The sequence below is a fragment of the Thalassophryne amazonica genome, chromosome 20, assembly GCF_902500255.1.
Source record: "Thalassophryne amazonica chromosome 20, fThaAma1.1, whole genome shotgun sequence".
NCBI classification, from domain to species: domain Eukaryota; kingdom Metazoa; phylum Chordata; class Actinopteri; order Batrachoidiformes; family Batrachoididae; genus Thalassophryne; species Thalassophryne amazonica.
The window spans coordinates 64,970,600-64,991,403 of NC_047122.1; the positions used below are offsets into that span (position 1 = coordinate 64,970,600).

Here is a 20,804-nt window from a genome sequence, read left to right on the forward strand (position 1 = left end):
AAGTCAAGCTACGTCCGTGTGCCCACAGTAGCAACAAAACACACACACACACACACACACACACACACACACACACACACACACACACACACACACACACACACACACACACACACACACACACACACAGGCACACAGGCACGCACCCACGTGCTGATTAACCAATTTAGATTACTAGTTACCTCATTAGTTACATTACTTAGTTACAAGTTCTTGGCAGCTGCTAATAAAGTAACCGTATAAAATAACTAAAAAACTAACTAATAAAGTAACTTTTCAAAGTAACTGTGGCAACACTGCTCATTCATTTTCCAGTGTGTGGTCACAGGGGTGTACGCCAGTCTGTCACAGGACCACATATAGACACAAAAATACATTCACACACACCTAAAGCCAATTTAGAGTCACCAGTCCACATAACCTGCATGTCTTTGGATGTGGGAGGAAGCCGGAGCACCTGGAGGGAACCTACGCAAACACGTGAAGAACATGCAAACTCCATCCAGAAAGGCTACAGGTTAGAAGTGAACCTAGGACCATCTGGCTGTGACGCAACCAGCGTGCTGTCCCAACGGAATGTTGAAAGAAGAGAGACGTGTAATGAATCAGGTTAAGAAGAGTGACCTTCTTGCCATGAGGCAACAGTGCCAACCAGCGAGGCACCATGCCACCCATTCTGAATCATACAGCCCCTTCTTTTGAGGTCTGCCTTCAGCAAATTCAACATTCACGACAGTTTTATTCAGTCATAGGTGACGGGGGCCACATAACCGACACTTTATATAAAACAGGCAAACATTAGCATCCGCTGAGTGCTTTCAGAGCCTCCTCGACTCAGTTGCAGCACCCAAAAGCATGCAGACGTTGCTTATGAAACCCAGACAACTAAAGTGGAATATTTACTGGAGGGGCGTGGTGAGTAATTACCATGTCAGACATCAACCTGCTTCTTTGGTAGCTTTTAGGTAGCTGTGGATCTTGAATTTGCAAATATATTCCACCAAAAAGCCAAACACTCTTGTAGAAAATATTTTTTTTTTTTTTTATGAATGATACTGAGTACCAGACGTGAATCCAGACAAAAAAAAAAAAAAAAAAAAAAAAAAAAAAAATCTGAAACCAAACACAGCTGGAGGCTTTTAAACCTGAAATAAACCTCATTATGATGTGAGTTACCGCTGTGTAATTTTATGCAGACATCACTTAATAACAACATATATTCTGACTATTACAAGTTACAGTAACGATAAAAATGAACACATTTTTAATCCAATCATCAATCCAATCAGATTGCTCAACTATAAATTATGTTTAAGTTGATTTTAGAGGATTAGCTCTGTCTGTGGTCTGCAGTCTTTCAGGTCATGGTGATGGAGCGCGCTGTTCTTTAACACTCCTGTCTGATGCCTTCATCTCCATCAGTGCATCAGTTGTGATCCTGAACTACTGATGTTGTAAAATGAAAAATGGACTGTATAGGTCCTCGTGCTTCCTTGATTCTTTTTGACTTGTCTCCAAATAAGGGGCTTGACATCCAGAACTGTGCTTCAAAAGCTTTGGATTAATTTGTTTTTTCTCATTCCTCAATGTGCGCGCGTGTGTGTGTGTGTGTGTGTGTGTGTGTGTGTGTGTGTGTGTGTGTGTGTGTGTGTGTGTGTGTGTGTGTGTGTGTGTGTGTGTGTGTGTGTCTGTGTCACTTAATGATAGTCAGCTTAAATCAAATCAAGAAACTTTGGGAACACGAGTTGGTACTGTGGTCACAACCACCACACCATCGAGTCACCCTGGTCCTGGATGGCAACCACTCAGGCAGATGACAAACTTTGCCAACGTCTTTAATGACAGCCTTCTACCTGTCATGGTCAGGTGAAACTTGGGCATCCCTGTGTCCTTCTCCAGCTGCTGGAGTCCTCCACACAGGGAACCCCTGCATGCTGGATCACGCACAGACAAATATGCCACATGTCCACATCAGGTATGCCAAATGTTAGCTTTATCTGGGTGACGTTAGGCAGTTAAACTGTAACTTAAGGCAAAGTGAGAAACAAAGTAACGGTCGTATTCATCTGTAAAGTCATTCAGAACCTCTGAAGGTAAGAGAAATTTGTAAGAAAAACTAGGTAGCAGCTTATATTAAATTATCTATTCTATTCTATTCCATTATAAGACTCTTCCAGGCATGACTATGGTGGGTATTTTGTCCTATTTGCAACTACAGCCAAGAGGGGTACATAAATGATTTGAACACTCAACACGTTTTTGGGGGAAGGAGGTGTCCAAGTCCTAAACAATCCCACCATAGATTGTTTTAAATCCAACTTGAAGACTCCTCTTTTCTCTCTTGCTTTGAGCTCATTCTGAGTTTTTATCTGGTGTTGTCAAGTCCACCCCTCTTATTTACATTTTATTTCATTTTATTCTATTATTATTTGTTTTTATACATATATTTATGGTTTTCATCCTATTTCTTTTGCCTTAGCCAGCTTGCACTTTATCTATTTCTAGTTTGTTACATATTTTCAACTTAACGTATGTCAAATGTATTTTATTTGTATTCTGTTTATTTATTTATATTTAATCACTTTGGGTCAACTCATTTTGTCTTTAAATGTGCTATAGAAATAAAATGACGACTTAATTTGGGGGTCATCCCTCTGATTATTCCCCTGTAATTTGAACCAGGGTCCCGTTCCCCAAAAGGTATAAGTTTGAGGCTGCTGAACTAAACTTAAGGGAATGAAGATGTTTATCCAGAAACATACAGCAGTAAAAGATGTTTGTAAAGGAAACTATAAAGCAGTAATAGTAGCTTAACTACTATTGCAAGTAAGATGAGTAAGAGTTTAACTCATCTTTTCAATGAAGACATTTATCAAATGGAATTACTTGTGCATCTGGATGATGTTCACATTATTTGCAAATATCAAACCAAACATTGGCCTTTGTTCTTTAAAGTTACTGTGACGATTATTCGTCACAAGCCAATATGACACAATAATAAAAGTCGGTCCAACTTCAAACATCAGCTTTGAAATATTAAATGTCTGTTTGAGGATGCTTCAGGTGGTCATTATGTTTTACCTCTTACCTCCGTCTGCAACATCTCCTCTGTCCTTTGTCGTCTGGCCTCATGTTTTCTGGGTGAAAAGCTTTTTACAAGCAGATTTATAGAGAAAAGTACAAACAGGAGAACGATGTTGCTAATAGATATGAGAAATAGACCGCTGTTAGATAACACCACGGGCTGCTTCACTGCTGTAGGGGGGTACCACATCACAAAGGCTGTTATTAGGGCTTGGTGGGGTGTCGCCACATGACAGAGTCACTGAATATGTTTCTGAGAGTCTGTGCACTCCGTGGACTGAATAAGTAGGAAGAATGGAAAAGAAGGATATGTGAAGGCTTCTCTTTTTTGGACTTACTGACGTACACTGAATATCTGTACTTTAGGTGATTTATGTCACTTTCACAGCCGCACCACCCGGTGAACATCTGATCCTGTCAGCTCTCAGAAGTGAAGCAGAACCAGGTCCTGATTAATACTCGACTGGGAAACTGCTTGGGAACACCAGGAACTGTGGGCTTGTTTCTCTGTGGAGAACAGGAATGGTATCAAAACTGCATTCAGCAGGAAACTTATGCCAAAACCCAATGTGGATCAAGTAACTGGGGGCAGTCAAAAGTAAAAAAATAGAAATATTTGACCAGGGTTATTTAAGAGCAGTCACAAAGATTTGACAGGTTTTTATTCCAAAGTTGAAAAAAAAAAAAACAAACTCCCAACACGTTACACATAAACCAGGTCCAGTCATCAGACGTCATCGCATGGATCCACTGGATCAGTGCACAAGTAGACCTATTGCTATTAGAATGCAAACAACACACACACACACACACAAATAATAATTCAAAAGCGCTCTCAAAATACACTGAACACATGCGTTGCTCACAGTCTTCATCATGATGTGCACAAAACCGCTGGCTGATCGAAGACTTGGTACATCCTGTTGATGCCTTGCTGATGTCAGGCACCACGTCATGGTACATCACACAGCACGCTGATTTCTAATCAAATTTCTGCTATCTGGGTGAGTCATTTCATAGCATGATGATGGATTGTACATTTTGTCAACGTCTTGGTGGTTTAGCGACGGTATGTTTCTGAATCATGATAATTCATTGCAATATGTGAGGGAGAGGAAGTGAAGTTAGTGAAGTTTCACCTTCAGGATCCACACCAATAACCGCACAAGTGCAAAGAAACATTAGGTTATCACAAAAACGTATTGTGCAGAATTATTGTTAGAATCCCACCAATCACCAGTGACATAGTTCAGGGTGGGCATGCACCCAATTTTTCCTTCAAAGTTTAAGTCCGGACGCCCTGAAAAACCATGTCCAGACAAAGCAGACTGGGCCTTATGTGGCCCACATGGCACCACTTAGTATCCCTCATTCCCGCGATGGAGAACATCAAACAAACCATCACTCAGACTGTTTTTTGTTTTATTTTTGGTTTATGAAATGTTGGTTAAACACACCATTTCATTGGTTTATATAGAGTAATAGCGTAAAATTCTGATTTAATGTAACAGTCACTTGATTTTAAAGTAGTAATCAAAGCAGGTATACGTTCACATGAGAGAGGAGTAAAAGCAGTTGTGCGTTCACGTGAACGGAGGCTGTGAAACGCCGACAGCCTCAGCTGAAGCACAGTGCACATGTGGATCCCAACAAGTTTGGATAAATTGTCAATCCACCAACATTTTACTCTTCATTAATCCCAGCAGCAGATTCTGTAACTGTTTTCTCCCAAATGGGAGCACAATTCCAAACAGTTTCTAAAAATTCATTGTCTCCACAAACTAAACGACAGACAGGAAAATGATGTAATAATGTTTGATGTTGATGACTGAATGCTGATGATCAATCAATCAATCAATTTTTTTTTTATATAGCACCAAATCACAACAAACAGTTGCCCCAAGGCGCTTTATATTGTAAGGCAAGGCCATACAATAATTATGTAAAACCCCAACGGTCAAAACGACCCCCCTGTGAGCAAGCACTTGGCGACAGTGGGAAGGAAAAACTCGCTTTTAACAGGAAGAGACCTCCAGCAGAACCAGGCTCAGGGAGGGGCAGTCTTCTGCTGGGACTGGTTGGGGCTGAGGGAGAGAACCAGGAAAAAGACATGCTGTGGAGGGGAGCAGAGATCGATCACTAATGATTAAATGCAGAGTGGTGCATACAGAGCAAAAAGAGAAAGAAACAGTGCATCATGGGAACTCCCCAGCAGTCTACGTCTATAGCAGCATAACTAAGGGATGGTTCAGGGTCACCTGATCCAGCCCTAACTATAAGCTTTAGCAAAAAGGAAAGTTTTAAGCCTAATCTTAAAAGTAGAGAGGGTGATGATGCGTTACACTCTGATGGATTCAGAATTATTGTGCACTAAAACTGTCATCACATAGTTACATTTTGGGAAGATTCTCACAATGTTTATATGTCAATATCAGGAATTCAAATGTGTGACCACAATCATCTTATCATTGAGTTGGATTATGTACACAAATGGTGATCATTCCTAAATGGTTAGTAGGATATTTTTGTTAAACACCTGAATTAGAACTAAAAGTGGACAGAGCTTGAGCAAAGGTGCTGCAGTACTACAGGATTCAGACACACAAACAGGCGCTGACCAACCAACCAGACATGTTGCTGGTTAACAAGGTGCAGAAAAGGGCAGTTGTGGTAAATGTGCCCATTCCAAGTTGTAGCACCTTCAAAAAGCAAGACCACGAGAAGATTGAGACTCACCAGAGGCTGAAGGAAGAACAACCAAATAAGTGGTAATAGCAACCCTCATGGTTGTGACATCCAGACTGGGAGAATGGCTCCAGTAGGTGCAACATCTAAAGGTCTCTTACCAGAAGCATTCAGTTCTATGATCAGCTAAGATACGGCACAGGACCTGCAGTCCTAATCTCACACAATGCGGTGTGAGAAGCTTAGGGCTAGTGAAGCTTACGGCTAGTGAAACGTAGGGCTAGTGAATCTTAGCGTTAGTGAAGCTTAGGGCTTGTGAAGCTTAGAGTTAGTGATGTTTAGGGTTAGAGAAGCTTAGGGTTAGTGAATCTTAGCGTTAGTGAAACTTAGGGCTTGTGAAGCTTAGGGTTAGTGATGTTTAGGGTTAGAGAAGCTTAGGGTTAGTGAAGCTTAGGGTTAGTGAAGCTTAGGGCTAGTGAAGCTTAGGGCTAGTGAAGCTTAGGGATAGTGAAGCTTAGGGTTAGTGAAGCTTAGGGCTAGTGAAGCTTAGGGTTAGTGAAGCTTAGGGTTAGTGAAGCTTAGGGCTAGTGAAGCTTAGGGCTAGTGAAGCTTAGGGTTAGTGAAGCTTAGGGTTAGTGAAGCTTAGGGCTAGTGAAGCTTAGGGCTTGTGAAGCTTTGGGTTAGTGAAGCTTAGGGCTTGTGAAGCTTAGGGTTAGTGAAGCTTAGGGTTAGTTAATCTTAGGGTTAGTGAAGTTTAGGGTTAGTGAAGCTTCGGGTTAGTGAAGCTCAGGGCTAATGAAGCTTAGGGCTAGTAGCCAGCGATCACGTCAGTATTTCTTCTGTTTTTCTTGTTGCTTAATTACAAATTATACAAATAATTTGTATAATTATACTGACAAATTATACTGTATTTGTTGTCTTTCTGATGCCTGATTCTGTTTTTTTTTTCTCTCTCTCTGTTTGAGGTGTGGCTCCATCCAGAGATGGGTGTGGTGTCTTTTTCTGAAACCCTCCTGTCCTGTGCAACAGCAAAATTTCCTGTATATTTGTTTTGTGAGTTGTTTTGTAATTTTGTAATTTGTGTCTGTAGCATGGCCCAAGCAGTGGGTTACCTCTGTGAGTCTGGTCTGCTTGAGGTTTCTTCCTCAGATGGAGTTTTTTCTTACCGCTGTCGCCTGTGTTCTTGCTCTGGTGGTTGATAAAGTTAGACCTTTACTTGTGTGAAGTGCCTTGAGGCAACTTTGTTGTGATTTGGCGCTATATAAATGAAAATAAATTTAAATTGAATTGAAATTGAAATGCTATCCCACCAAATAGTTGATGCATTATGTGATAAAAAAGAAAACAAAACACCATACATATGCCCTGAGGTTTAACGGGGTAATATTTATTTCCAGTTATCCAGTTCCCAGAGGAGAATTTTGGACTTCCCCTGGTTGGGACACAAGTCAGTCGTAGGTTATGTCTCCAGCCAAAGCCGGTACCTAATTACACCTGAGAGGACTGAGATGATTCAAGTGAAGTGTATTGTCCAAAGATGCAGGTGCAGAACAGGTTGTCTGACAGGTCTAACAGGTAGCACACACGTGGACTCAGACCCAGGTCAGCTTGTCAAAAAAGTGCCAAAAATAATCTCTGCACTGAAGGGTTTCTACGTCTGCATGCCTTTGCACAGCCCCGTTCCACTGTGCTATATTTATTTGATAATGTACATAGTTTTGCCTATTTGTCTATTTGACTTCTTTACTTCTTAAAGAAGTATTTTTCCACTTTTGTTTTTAATATTGTTGTTTATGCACCAATGACACAAGATCAAATTCCTTGTATGTGAGAATTTACTTGGAAATAAATTTGTCAACATTTTGGACTCAGTCATCCACACTGACATTTTTAGGAGTTTGTTTGACTTTATGTCAACCTTTACTACAAATGCGATGCACATTTTATAAAGTAGACCTCTGGTAATGATTTAAGCTTAAATTTTCACTATACCAAGAAATAGATGAAAGTTAGCAGAGATCTGTCAGTCGTTGCCTCTCTCCGGCGCCCTGCTTATATGCAGCAGCTACATCAGCGGCGCTGCTATACGCCGAGGAGTCCTCCGCTCGTAAAGCACAGATTTATGGGGGAAATTAACATATCATTACCATACCACAGCCACTCTTTAAAAGAAGGTTATTTATAATTAGGTGACATCAGAGGCTCATATGGTGCTGTGAAGGAGGAGAGAAGGAAGTTGTTGCCATTGGAAGGCCCTTCTTTCTTTTAGGGGGGGATAAAAAAGAGATAGAGAGAGAAACTGGGATGCAAACGTGTTGTTTGCTTTGTGTAATGTGGTGGAAGACATCGGGGGGTTTCAGTTGTCCTATTTTGCGCCATCAATAACATGACAGTGGCCTGCTTGTGTTCGGTGTAAACGGCCGCACAGCACGTCACTGTTTACCAGCTCGACTTCCTGCAGATGAACTGAGAATCAGCGCTCAGATTTGGGAGTGAACGAGGCTGTTCGACTTGTTTTGAGTATCCTCAAGTCCTAATTTGTTTTGGAGCTGGATTCTTGGTTTACTGCAGGTCAAACTGGGACCTTTCAGAGTTCTGCTAGAAGAAGAGTTCACTGACCTCCTGCAAAGACGGCACGGTTGTTTTCAGCTGCTGGAATCCATTTGCAAAATATTCCATCTTGTCGAGTGTGATACTGGAATCTTTTTTGATTTTGATTTTGATGCATGGAATTCAGGACACAGTGAACCTTTGAAGCCATTAAAACAGGTATTGCAGAGCTGGAAAACGAGTGCTGATGAAACAAAAACCCAAGTAGAAAACATTTTGACATAAAGGACACAGAGACTGAGAGGAATGTTCCCTTTATTTAAGACTTTCCTGCCTTTCATATGAAAAAAAAAAATGAAATAAAAAGACATTTGCAGTCTTGATTGGAGTTCTTTTTTAAAAGTTACAGTCTGTAGATTTAGTGGCGCTTATTAGCAGAAGTGGAATGTAGCTTTCATAATCACCTCTTCATTGGTGAATAATTACCTACAACTTGTTATATGGCTGGGGGGGGCCTGGCTGCCGGTTTGTTTCTGTTTTTTGGTTTTCCTCCCAGGTGGCATGCATTTGGGACTGAGTGGCTGTGTTGCTGAGGCTGTCAGGACCTCACCCTGATCACCTGCGACTCGTCAGGACTCACAGCTGTGGTGCATCTGGATGGATTGGAACATGTTGGCATTTAAGACTGGAGTGCACAGTGTGTATTTGCCAGAGACTCGACCTTGTGACCAGACGGGTGAGATCGTCGTCTTGGGAGCCATCTCATCAACAGCGGATGCTGAGAACGTCCAGGTTTGATGCACAGTCTGTGAAAGAGGAGGGGGTGAGGTCTCACGCTCGTCAGCACACTTCCTGAGGTACGTTAGATTTTGTGACTAACAGTTATACAGTCAGTAAATGTGGTGTCCCTCACACCTTATTGTATTGAGCTGTTTGTTAGTCATGTATCAGCTTCCACTGCGGTGGAGTTTTGTGAACTGGATGTTCCATGCCTGCAGGTTGGGAAGCTGATCAGCAATCAAGCCAGGAAGTGTTTGCTGTTTGTACACCTTTAAGTGTTCTGTGTGTAGAGTGTGGACTCACATAATGGTTCCTTCTTTCACAGACTCGGTTGTTGCGGCCACCTGGGGGGTGTCGGCGGGGTCCTTGGGTCCGAAACAGCTTCTGGCTCCGGACCGTTAGCGCTACTGGGAGCGCACCACGCACATTTCATTTATTTATGAATATTTGTCAGGATGTCATCATTTTTAAAGCTTTTTGTGATGCATTAAATGTGACTGAAACATTTGCACAGTACTGCGTGTACTCTATGTAAAATGTTGCATTTGTGACAGATTAGTCATGATTGGCTTCGTGTCTTGGTGCCAACAGGAAGAAGAGCTACGACAGAGCGGCGAGGCCAAATATCATCACCTGAATGAAGACTTACACGTGCTCATTGAGGTCTTCGCCCCACCAGCTGAGGCCTACGCCCGCATGGGTCACGCTCTGGAAGAGATCAAGAAGTTTCTCATACCAGTATGTCTCCTCATCCACACAAGCACATATTTGGTTCATCGTAATTCTAAGAATCATTTCATAATTAGTTTTGATGTAGTTTCTGACATTCCTCAATGATCTCCTTGTGTATGGTAAATTTGACTATGGATAAACAGGATTATGTGCATAATTATGACTTTCCATCTTGTAATTAAGATTTATCATCCAATAATTTGGTTTTGGTGTCCTGTAATTCCGGCTAAAGAAAGATAATTTTGCGCTTGTGCACTGGTTGGCATTCCATGTGTCCTGGTCCATAGCGTGATGAGGGTGGGCAAGTTCTTTTTATGCCACTATGTAGCTCACCTGAAATCACTGAGGTTCCCTTTTAGTACTGGGTGAACAGGAGGAGGGCATCATCTGCCAGATGGCCTGGACTTAAACTGGCAACCTTCCAGTGTTGTAGTTATGATTTAGCATCCCATACTTAGGAATTGCTGTTCTGTAATTGTGACTTATTAGCCTGCAATTAAGATTAAGTATCCGATAATTATAACTAAACATTTTGTCATTATGACAAGTATGTCACAATTATGACTTACCATCTTGTAATGATTATGAGGAGTTTCTCATAATTATGAATTAATTACTCATAATTTTGATGTGGTGTCCAGTAATTATCAGTGATAACTTTTTCAGCATTGTGGAATTATGATGAATGTGTTGTCAATATGACTGAGCACAAAAACGTTCTTACTAGTGTGTCACAAAAATGATTATGACAGTCTTTCAAAAAAGTTCTTGGCCTAATCCAGAAAACATCACAGAATGTTCTCGGATTATTTTTCAATACAGTCTCTCTGGACTTCAAAGCACAGGTCCACCGATATTCAAGCTTTGTCTTTTTCATGGTCAAAGGTCACATCTTGAGCCTCAATATACATTTGTTTCCAGGTCAGGTCAAGAACCTTTTGAAGTGCCCTTGTAATTATGGTTTATTATTCTTAATGCAGTTGACAGGCGGGATGCTCGGGAATGGTAGGACACAAATGCACGGCTCCAGCAGACAGCTGTGAGTTTTAGTAAGCGTTACTGAAGGAGGAAGCAGTGGTCGGTACACGAGTAGGCAGTCCAACAAAAGCAGCAGTACAGAAATCATCAGGCAAAGTAGCGTGGTCAAAGCAACAAGGAGGAGGTCAGGTACACACTACGAGGCAGGCAGGAACAAGAACACAGGTATAGAGCTGGAATGCAGGCACAAGGCACAACAAACTGGCGGAAAACAATACCACCCAGTGAGCTTATTAAACCCCAGGTGGCAATCAGCAAATCAGGAACAGGTGCACATGGAAAGCACCAGAAGCAGGGCGTGGCCAGAGAGAGAAAGAGAAACACCCATCACCAAGAACTCAGAGAGAGACAAGAGAAACAGAGACAGACAAACCCAAGCAGAAAAATCCCAACAAGAGGATAAACAAACCAAAACCCTGATAACACAAAAGTTACAAAACTCAAGCTCTGACACCAGTAATTAGGTGTCTGTCTAAATTAGAAGGCGGACTGTAAATACACTCAACAAAAATATAAACGCAACACTTTTGGTTTTGCTCCCATTTTGTATGAGATGAACTCAAAGATCTAAAACTTTTTCCACATACACAATATCACCATTTCCCTCAAATATTGTTCACAAACCAGTCTAAATCTGTGATAGTGAGCACTTCTCCTTTGCTGAGATAATCCATCCCACCTCACAGGTGTGCCATATCAAGATGCTGATTAAACACCATGATTACTGCACAGGTGTGCCTTAGACTGTCCACAATAAAAGGCCACTCTGAAAGGTGCAGTTTTGTTTTATTGGGGGGGGGATACCAGTCAGTATCTGGTGTGACCACCATTTGCCTCATGCAGTGCAACACATCTCCTTCGCATAGAGTTGATCAGGTTGTCAATTGTGGCCTGTGGAATGTTGGTCCACTCCTCTTCAATGGCTGTGCGAAAGTTGCTGGATATTGGCAGGAACTGGTACACGCTGTCGTATACGCCGGTCCAGAGCATCCCAAACATGCTCAATGGGTGACATGTCCGGTGAGTATGCCGGCCATGCAAGAACTGGGACATTTTCAGCTTCCAAGAATTGTGTACAGATCCTTGCAACATGGGGCCGTGCATTATCCTGCTGCAACATGAGGTGATGTTCTTGGATGTATTGCACAACAATGGGCCTCAGGATCTCGTCACGGTATCTCTGTGCATTCAAAATGCCATCAATAAAATGCACCTGTGTACTTCGTCCATAACAGACACCTGCCCATACCATAACCCCACCGCTACCATGGACCACTTGATCCACAACATTGACATCAGAAAACCGCTCACTCACACGACACCACACACGCTGTCTGCCATCTGCCCTGAACAGTGTGAACCGGGATTCATCCGTGAAGAGAACACCTCTCCAATGTGCCAAACACCAGCGAATGTGAGCATTTGCCCACTCAAGTCGGTTACGACGACGAACTGGAGTCAGGTCGAGACCCCGATGAGGACGACGAGCATGCAGATGAGCTTCCCTGAGACGTTTCTGACAGTTTGTGCAGAAATTCTTTGGTTATGCAAACCGATTGTTTCAGCAGCTGTCCGAGTGGCTGGTCTCAGACGATCTTGGAGGTGAACATGCTGGATGTGGAGGTCCTGGGCTGGTGTGGTTACACGTGGTCTGTGGTTGTGAGGCTGGTTGGATGTACTGCCAAATTCTCTGAAACGCCTTTGGAGACGGCTTATGGTAGAGAAATGAACATTCAATACATGAGCAACAGCTCTGGTTGACATTCCTGCTGTCAGCATGCCAATTGCACACTCCCTCAAATCTTGCGACATCTGTGGCATTGTGCTGTGTGATAAAACTGCACCTTTCAGAGTGGCCTTTTATTGTGGGCAGTCTAAGGCACACCTGCGCACTAATCATGGTGTGTAATCAGCATCTTGATATGGCACACCTGTGAGGTGGGATGGATTATCTCAGCAAAGGAGAAGTGCTCACTATCACAGATTTAGACTGGTTTGTGAACAATATTTGAGGGAAATGGTGATATTGTGTATGTGGAAAAAGTTTTAGATCTTTGAGTTCATCTCATACAAAATGGGAGCAAAACCAAAAGTGTTGCATTTATATTTTTGTTGAGTGTATATAGAGCAGGTTCAATTCCAGGAGTGTGCTTCATGCTGCCGGGGTCCTTGGACAAGACACTTAATCCGTACTGTCCCAGGTCACCCAGCTGTAAGTGGGTACCAGTGAGGGACTGTTCTCTGCTTCACACCACAGTGTCTGAGGATAAGCACCAGCACTCAGAGATTATATAGAACTTATTTATTCTTAATTCTTTCATGTATACCTTAGCATTACAAAAAATATGATTGTAAGCATCCTATAATATGACTAAACAATTTGTAATTATGACAAGTAAATCCCAAATATGACTTAGCTTCTTATAATTATAACTTAGCATGTCATAATTGCTATGACCAGTGACCCATAATTATAACTCAGCATTCTGCACATTATGACTTATCATAATTATTGACGCTAACTGATTAATTGATGATAATTAAAGATTTATTGTTTCATAACTGTGAATTAGCACCTGTCCTGCGACAGACTGCCGTCCTGTCCAGAGTGAACTCTGCATCATGCCCTGTGACTGCTGGGATAGGCTCCACCCCCCAGGCCCCACATGACCCTTAACAAAAGATGGATGGATATTAGCACCACGTGATTATCACTTAGCATTAAGAAATGATCATTTTTCATTAATACCCCATAATCATATACAGTTCTCCTGATCACATGTAGTTACTGACGAACCACAGCAGGCGGCACCTTATCAATATTATCTTATTTTGACAAGATTTACAGTCAGCCATACTTCTGGTTGAGAAATAGACAATTAATTCATTCATCCATTAATTTCTTCATTTTTTGAGTCTGGGTCGCAGTGGCAGTATGATAGACCAAGTAGCTCATCCCACACTTCTGTGTCATCGGCAAAGTCCTCTAACTCATCCTGGGAGATCCTGAGATGTTCCCAAGCCATCTATCAGTGATGGGCACAGCTAACCAAAGTTAGCTTTGATAACTATTAATCCAGTAACTGAAAAGTTATTTTTTATGATGCTAAACCGATAAACTGCAAAAAAATGTATCTTTATTACAGATAACCGATATCTTTTAGTATTGATTCGGACGTGGCACATCAGATTACACTGTTGGCTTCTGATAAACCAGTTTCACTTTCACTTTTCACTGCTGGGTAAATTCAAGGATTACAAACACACAAGAACGCATGAAAATAAATGAATATAAAAAAAATAAAAACCCAAAACACTGTCATCTTTCAAAAGCAGTAAAACACAGTATTAGAAGTCACAGTTTATCTCGGTATAACAGTAGATCCACTGTCATTTACGAACTAAAAAGCTGCTGCTTTTTTCACACGCTTTGATGTCTGCGGCTTAAACAACGGAAATGCATCCATTAATGCATTGATTGGCAGAATAAAAGACATATAGTAAATATAAATTCTTACCTGTTAGTTTTAGTGGGGTTCATCTGAAGAAATAAAGCATCCTTTTTTTTGATCCACAACAGTGTCTAAATGGTGAAGAAAAGTCCCTCTGTACACAGCTGCGCTGTGAGAGCTCTTCTCCCCAACTAAGTCTTGGCGATTAAATTATCCCATCAGCCACAAATAAATAAAATAATATAATGTTAAAATTAGTCCATTTTGTTTGTGTCGAGCGGACGGTAACAGTGTAACGTCCAAAGTGAACCTGAACTACATTACCCACAATCCTCCCTGCGTCGACCGGCCAATCACATCTTGCGCTTAATGATGACATCATCAGCAAGCAACAGGTAGCCAGTCTGCCACAAATACACAACAGAAGGACTAAAATGTTTGATTTTAGTGTTTACAAATGTTTTTGCTCACTTTGCTCACTTTACCAGCAAAAAAATGTTACCGGGCTGAAAGTTATCGGAAGATAATTGGTCCGATGATGGTTTTAAAACTTATCTGAAAAGCTAATCCGCTCACAAAAACATTAGCTTTGATAATTATCTGTTATCGGATTGGCTGAACTGTGCCCACCACTGTTATCTATGGACTATAATCCCTCCATATCTTCATACACAACCAACCACATCCTGCAGATTATTTCCTGAAGTCACAAACAGCAACCACATAGAATATCGTGCTACGGTCCAATGCTGCTTTGGGTATTACACAGCTTCGTATGCTTCGATACTCCCAACTTCCACCCAATTTAACTTTAAACATCTGATCGCCATCATCACATTTGTGTCTCTTCATTTTTTTTTTTTTTTTTTTTTTTGGTCCAACCACAGTCATTAAGCAGGTAACACACGTCCGCACTGTCTGTTAGCTCTCCTGCACTGAGAGCCACCTGATGCTGCTTCATCTCCAACCCTTCATGGTCACACTCTTCCAAAATTCGACAAGGTTGCGCGGCTTTGTCGTAGACACGGTCAGAAATGAACCATAACTTCTAAGGCGCTGGCTGACAGTGTATCTTAGCATACTGTAAATATGATTTACAATATCAGAGTTATATCTTAGACCCCCATGAATCTTACTAGTTTACTGTATTAAACAATTGTAACTACTGAAATAATATACCATAATCATATACAATTAGGATCTGACTTAAAATCTCATAATTAAGTGAAACCACCAGTGAATAGGGGAAGAAAACAAACAGGTGGATTGTTTTTACCCTCGTTGATCTCGACCAACTCGTCTTCCGTCCCGTCCACAGTGAGGTAAATAAGGAACAAGAAAGAACAACTTGCTCGCTGTGTCTTTCTAACTGACACTGTAATTTTGTCTGGTGCTTCTTGAAACTACCAATGTGTGATCCTGGATGTAAAGTCAAGGGAATAACAGGAAAGATGTAATGCTTGAAGAAATCTCCACATGGGCCAATCCACTTGGCACCCACGTGCTAGAAGCTTATTTACTCTTCCTCCATTCATTATGTATGATTTTCTCCAATGCTCTGGGTAACGCTGATTTACATCTCGTCAGTAATTATCAGTGAAGCCCCGGCGCCCCGCCTCACTCCGTTCCTGTCACAACAAATATATTTGTTCATAAAACGAACACATGACAATCATCAGTCGTTTGGTGATAAAAGACCTACTTCCATATTAATTATGAGTTTTTAATTTAGCGGCAAACAAAACAACTGCGTGAGCAGATAAAGGTCGATGGGGTCCTGAGGATTTTATCAACAGGAGATCTGAAATGTTTTGCTGCCACAGGAACAGCGATCACGGCACAACTGTAAAGTGCATTAATTAGATATTCCCAGGGATGTAGCCCTGGAGATATAAAGGATGTAATTTAATACTGTGTAATTGAAAGCCAGTGTGTTGCTAAGTGTGTGTGTGTGTATGTGTGTGTGCAGGATTACAATGATGAGATCAGACAGGCCCAGCTGCAGGAGCTCACATACCTGAATGGCGGCTCAGAGGATGCCAAGGTGCCATCAGTGAGGGGCAAGTCAGCCACCCGTGCAAGAGGGACACCTGTTCCAGGTCCTCCCAGGTAGTCTGCTTACAAGTGTGTGCATGTCTGTGCACACACAGGACTGTGTGCTTTGAGTTGGATGAGGAAGGGGATGTTATATGAGTTTTGTCTTTTATCTCTGCAGAAGAGACGTTTTCCCGTCTACTTGCTTGTTTGGGCTTTAGTCAAAATATACTCAACAAAAATACAAATGCAACACTTTTGAATTTGTCCCCATTTTTCATGTATTGAAGTAAAAGGTCTAAGATCTGTCCCATGCACAGCCTGAAGAGTGGGTTTTAGGACACAGTACAATGCCACAGATGTCACAAGTGCTGGAATTTATGTTATTTTTCAAGGTCAACTGCACATGTTTGAGTGGCCTTTTACTGTGACCAGTCCAAAGCACATCTGTTCAATAATCATGCCATTTAATCGTTATCTTGATATAACACACCTGCCAATCATGGGTTATGAACTAACATGGATTTAACACAGATTGCAACAAATTTGAGGAAAATAAACAGTTTATGTGAATAGAACAACTCTTCAATCTTTTTCTTCAGTTCATGAAAAGTAGAAGCAAAAATCAGTGTTGCATTTATGTTTTTACAGTATAAAATAATACAATTACTGTGAAAGTTTCTCAGAAAAGATGGAATAACCAGTCCATTTTTGTAATTGTTTTCTTCTGATTTATTTGAGTGTGTTGTCTTTTTATTGGTGAAGCAACAGTAGTTATGTCATGAACAAAGGTTGACAAACAGAAAACACATTTTTCATTATGACGCATGAATTCCCTGCTTATGGAATCAAAATGATTCTTTTAGATTTGTTACAGTAATTGGTAATTTTGTGAGGCTGTAGCCTGGATAAAATGGAACCCACATACAAGGTTGGTTAGGGTTAATTGTAATCTGATTACTTTAAGTAATCCTACCCAACCTTGCCCACATGCTTCGGTTAGTTTGATTCAAATCACAGTGACAATCTAAATTTTGACCTTTGACCATAATGTTTGATTTTAGTCATCTGTTGACCCCTCCCCATGCCCCCCTCCCAGCTGACTCACAAGAAGCACAGCAAACATAATGTGCAGGTAAACACGGATTTAAAAACATTCTAAACTGGTTGCATAGAACACCGACCATTTGGCTTCTTGTTAAACGGGAGTGGTTATCTGTTTCAGTGGAAATGTTTTGTTTTTTTTCCCCCACAACATTGAATGACACAAAATAGCTTCTTTAGAAGTTGGGAAAATGTGCCCTGATATTCGTCACTATGCTGACTGTGTTCAGACCTCAGCATGAATTACAAAGACGAGAGAAAAGACAGACCTAAAAGTCAAGCTTCTGCTGTTATAATTTAAAGAGCATAGTCTGTCTTTGCACGCTGGTGTCTAGAAATAACTTCAAATAGCTGAAAGTGTGTAAATTTGACTGCAGCTGTCACTTTGTGTGCATCATGCACTTCACAACGGGGCCTCCTGTAAGAATACTTTGTATGCTTATGTAACTTGTCTCTTTTTTTTATGTGATGGTCTCGTATGACTGTTCCATGTCAGATTCAACAAACATGTAACTATATGACGTATGTAGGTGATAGATGTCATCATCATCATCATCAATTTTATTTATATAGCGCCAAATCACAACAAACAGTTGCCCAAGGCGCTTATATTGTAAGGCAAGGCCATACATAATTACGTAAAAACTCCAACGGTCAAAAACGACCCCCTGTGAGCAAGCACTTGGCGACAGTGGGAAGGAAAAACTCCCTTTAACAGGAAGAAACCTCCAGCAGAACCAGGCTCAGGGAGGGGCAGTCTTCTGCTGGGACGGGTTGGGGCTGAGGGAGAGAACCAAGAAAAAGACATGCTGTGGAGGGGAGCAGAGATCAATCACTAATGATTAAATGCAGAGTGGTGCATACAGAGCAAAAAGAGAAAGAAACACTCAGTGCATCATGGGAACCCCCCAGCAGTCTAAGTCTATAGCAGCAATAACTAAGGGATGGTTCAGGGTCACCTGATCCAGCCCTAACTATATGCTTTAGCAAAAAGGAAGGTTTTAAGCCTAATCTTAAAAGTAGAGAGGGTGTCTGTCTCCCTGATCTGAATTGGGAACTGGTTCCACAGGATGTCCCTTCAGAAACCTGTCTTTGATGAAGAACTATGGTGCATCCATCCTTAGGCTGGAGAAGGTGGGGGGGGGGGGGGGGGGGGGGAGTAAAATTGGCTAATAAACGATGGTCTAATCGCAAAGCTGCAGTGTGCAGGATTCATGGGTGTTATTGAGTAGAAATGGGACATCACATTCATAACCATCTCCTCAATGAATCAGTGTGTTTTCAAAAGAATAAGGTGTCGTCCCACCGAGATGGATTTAGTAAACTGATTCGTAACGTATTGAAATAATTTGTCTGATGGCAAAAGAATGTAATCCGTCGATCTCTGATGGGTTTGGGTTGAAATTTAGGTATGAGCAGACAGCCACGGAATGCATGTGCACAGCGCTTCCAGGCATGAACAGAAAATGCATTGATAAAACTAATGTCTACTGGACATCCACTGGCAAGCTAACGAACAAGTACATGACAATACTGTAAACAAAGGTAAAACCACCAGCGAAGGTCTCCATCTGAAGTCCACTCATAGTTTGGAGCATGCACAAAACTTTCCAATGGACTTCCTGAACATCAGCTGAGAAGGAAGGCATTTAACCAATGAGAAATGAACCGGTACAGGACAAAAACCGATATCTAAATCTTGTTTCTCTTCTCTTGCTGATATGGTTCCTCAGTTCATCACAGTGTGACAGCTGCTTTAAAATCAGCCCTTCATATCTTCATGATAGTGGGTCTCCTCATGGAGGCACCATGTAATGCGGTCCGCCCAAACGGAGACAGGACGGTGAACCCTCATGTTTGTGAACTGAATACATGCACATATTGCTTATCATAAGGGAAGGCAATGGAGCATGAATCCTCATCACCAAAGAAGTGAAAACATGTCAGGTGATGTAATCTGCAACCTTGCTACTCGATGACACTAAACCCTACACACTGTAGGTTTAAATGAATGATATGATTAAGCTGTATCAATAAATTCAGAATTATATTATAATGAAAACTGTAGAATATCAGGTCAGTGCAACTATGATGTAATTTATATATGATTTTCAAATTAAAAGTACTTCAAAGTAATGAAATATGCAATCATTTACTGAAAGCAGGTTTGTGTGACAGTAGAAAAACTGCATGAGTACTACTTCAAGTCTGGACCCCTCCTACATTGGGTTCGTATGGTGTAATGTGACCTGTAGCATGTGACTGTGTGGTTCCAGGTTCCAGGTTATGCAGATATGCTGTGGTGTGGAACTCTGAGCACAAATGAATATCTGAGATTACCGTTCAGACTTTTGAATGATGACACAAACTAGTCTTTATTTCCTGTGAAAGAACCCAACAGCACATGGTGTCAGAAGTATAGCTGTTGTAAGAATATTCCAGGACACACGGCCAGATGTCCTCAGACCACTTAATGTTACAAACATGATCTGACCTGACTGCTTTACATACAGTCATGATGCACACCCAAAGTCATCATTTGTGTGCAGTTTAAACTGATAAAACCAAGTGCTTCATATGTGTCTGGGACAAAATAAAAATGGAGGCACCCGGTGGAACGTTCTGTTATTGCTTATCACACTGACACAAACAAATTCATCACAAAGTTTTGATATGACACATGCTGCTTGAACAAACAACGTGATCACGTCACCCGCTGACCACGTCGATGCGCCGGCATTTGCCCACCTGAGGGCAGATCTTGCCTTCCCCATCTGTTTGAGTTGTGGACTGAAGTAAAGGTGGCACACAGCTAGAAAATGAGTTAGGGTACCCCAGCAAGGAAATGCAATACCTCCATCTATTGTCTTTTTCCCGTAAACCTCCAGGACATGCAATGTCTCCATGCCATTGGAGTAAGAGAGCAGATTAGGAGATTTGTGATTGGCAAGTAACTTCAATAATTCATCCTAAAATAAACAAGTAGGATGGCTGCACATAAATAGTAAGCAGTGCCCGCAGAAGAAGGCACTACAAAAAGATTTAGCACTTATTTTGTTCAAAGAGAAAGGCATGATACATGAATGGGCTAAGTTCAACAATGTGCTACAGCAGCCTACCAAAAGAGTGGAATCATTCATAACGGTGCTTTAGCGCTGCAGAGAACTGGAAGTTTGACTAACTTTCAAGGAGACAGATTACAATGGGTCTTAAAGATTCATCACTGTCAGAGAGGATGAACCTCAACTAAGACCTCACACTCACAAAACCTCTCACAATGCCTCAGACGGTCAGAGGAAATAAAGCAACAACAGACTGATTGGAGAGCAGACGCGAGTGCCAACA

At 41.5% G+C, this 20,804-nt stretch overlaps 1 protein-coding gene across 1 annotated transcript in view; it reads left to right on the forward strand.

The window, feature by feature from the left end:
• The window catches only part of khdrbs3 (KH domain containing, RNA binding, signal transduction associated 3), a 216,221-nt gene that overhangs the window by 165,970 nt on the left and 29,447 nt on the right, over positions 1-20,804 (forward strand). Inside the window, exons 4-5 of the mRNA XM_034160909.1 lie at positions 9,691-9,837; positions 16,291-16,430. Coding sequence (XP_034016800.1) covers positions 9,691-9,837; positions 16,291-16,430 — 287 coding nt within the window. The remainder of the gene's footprint in view (positions 1-9,690; positions 9,838-16,290; positions 16,431-20,804) is intronic.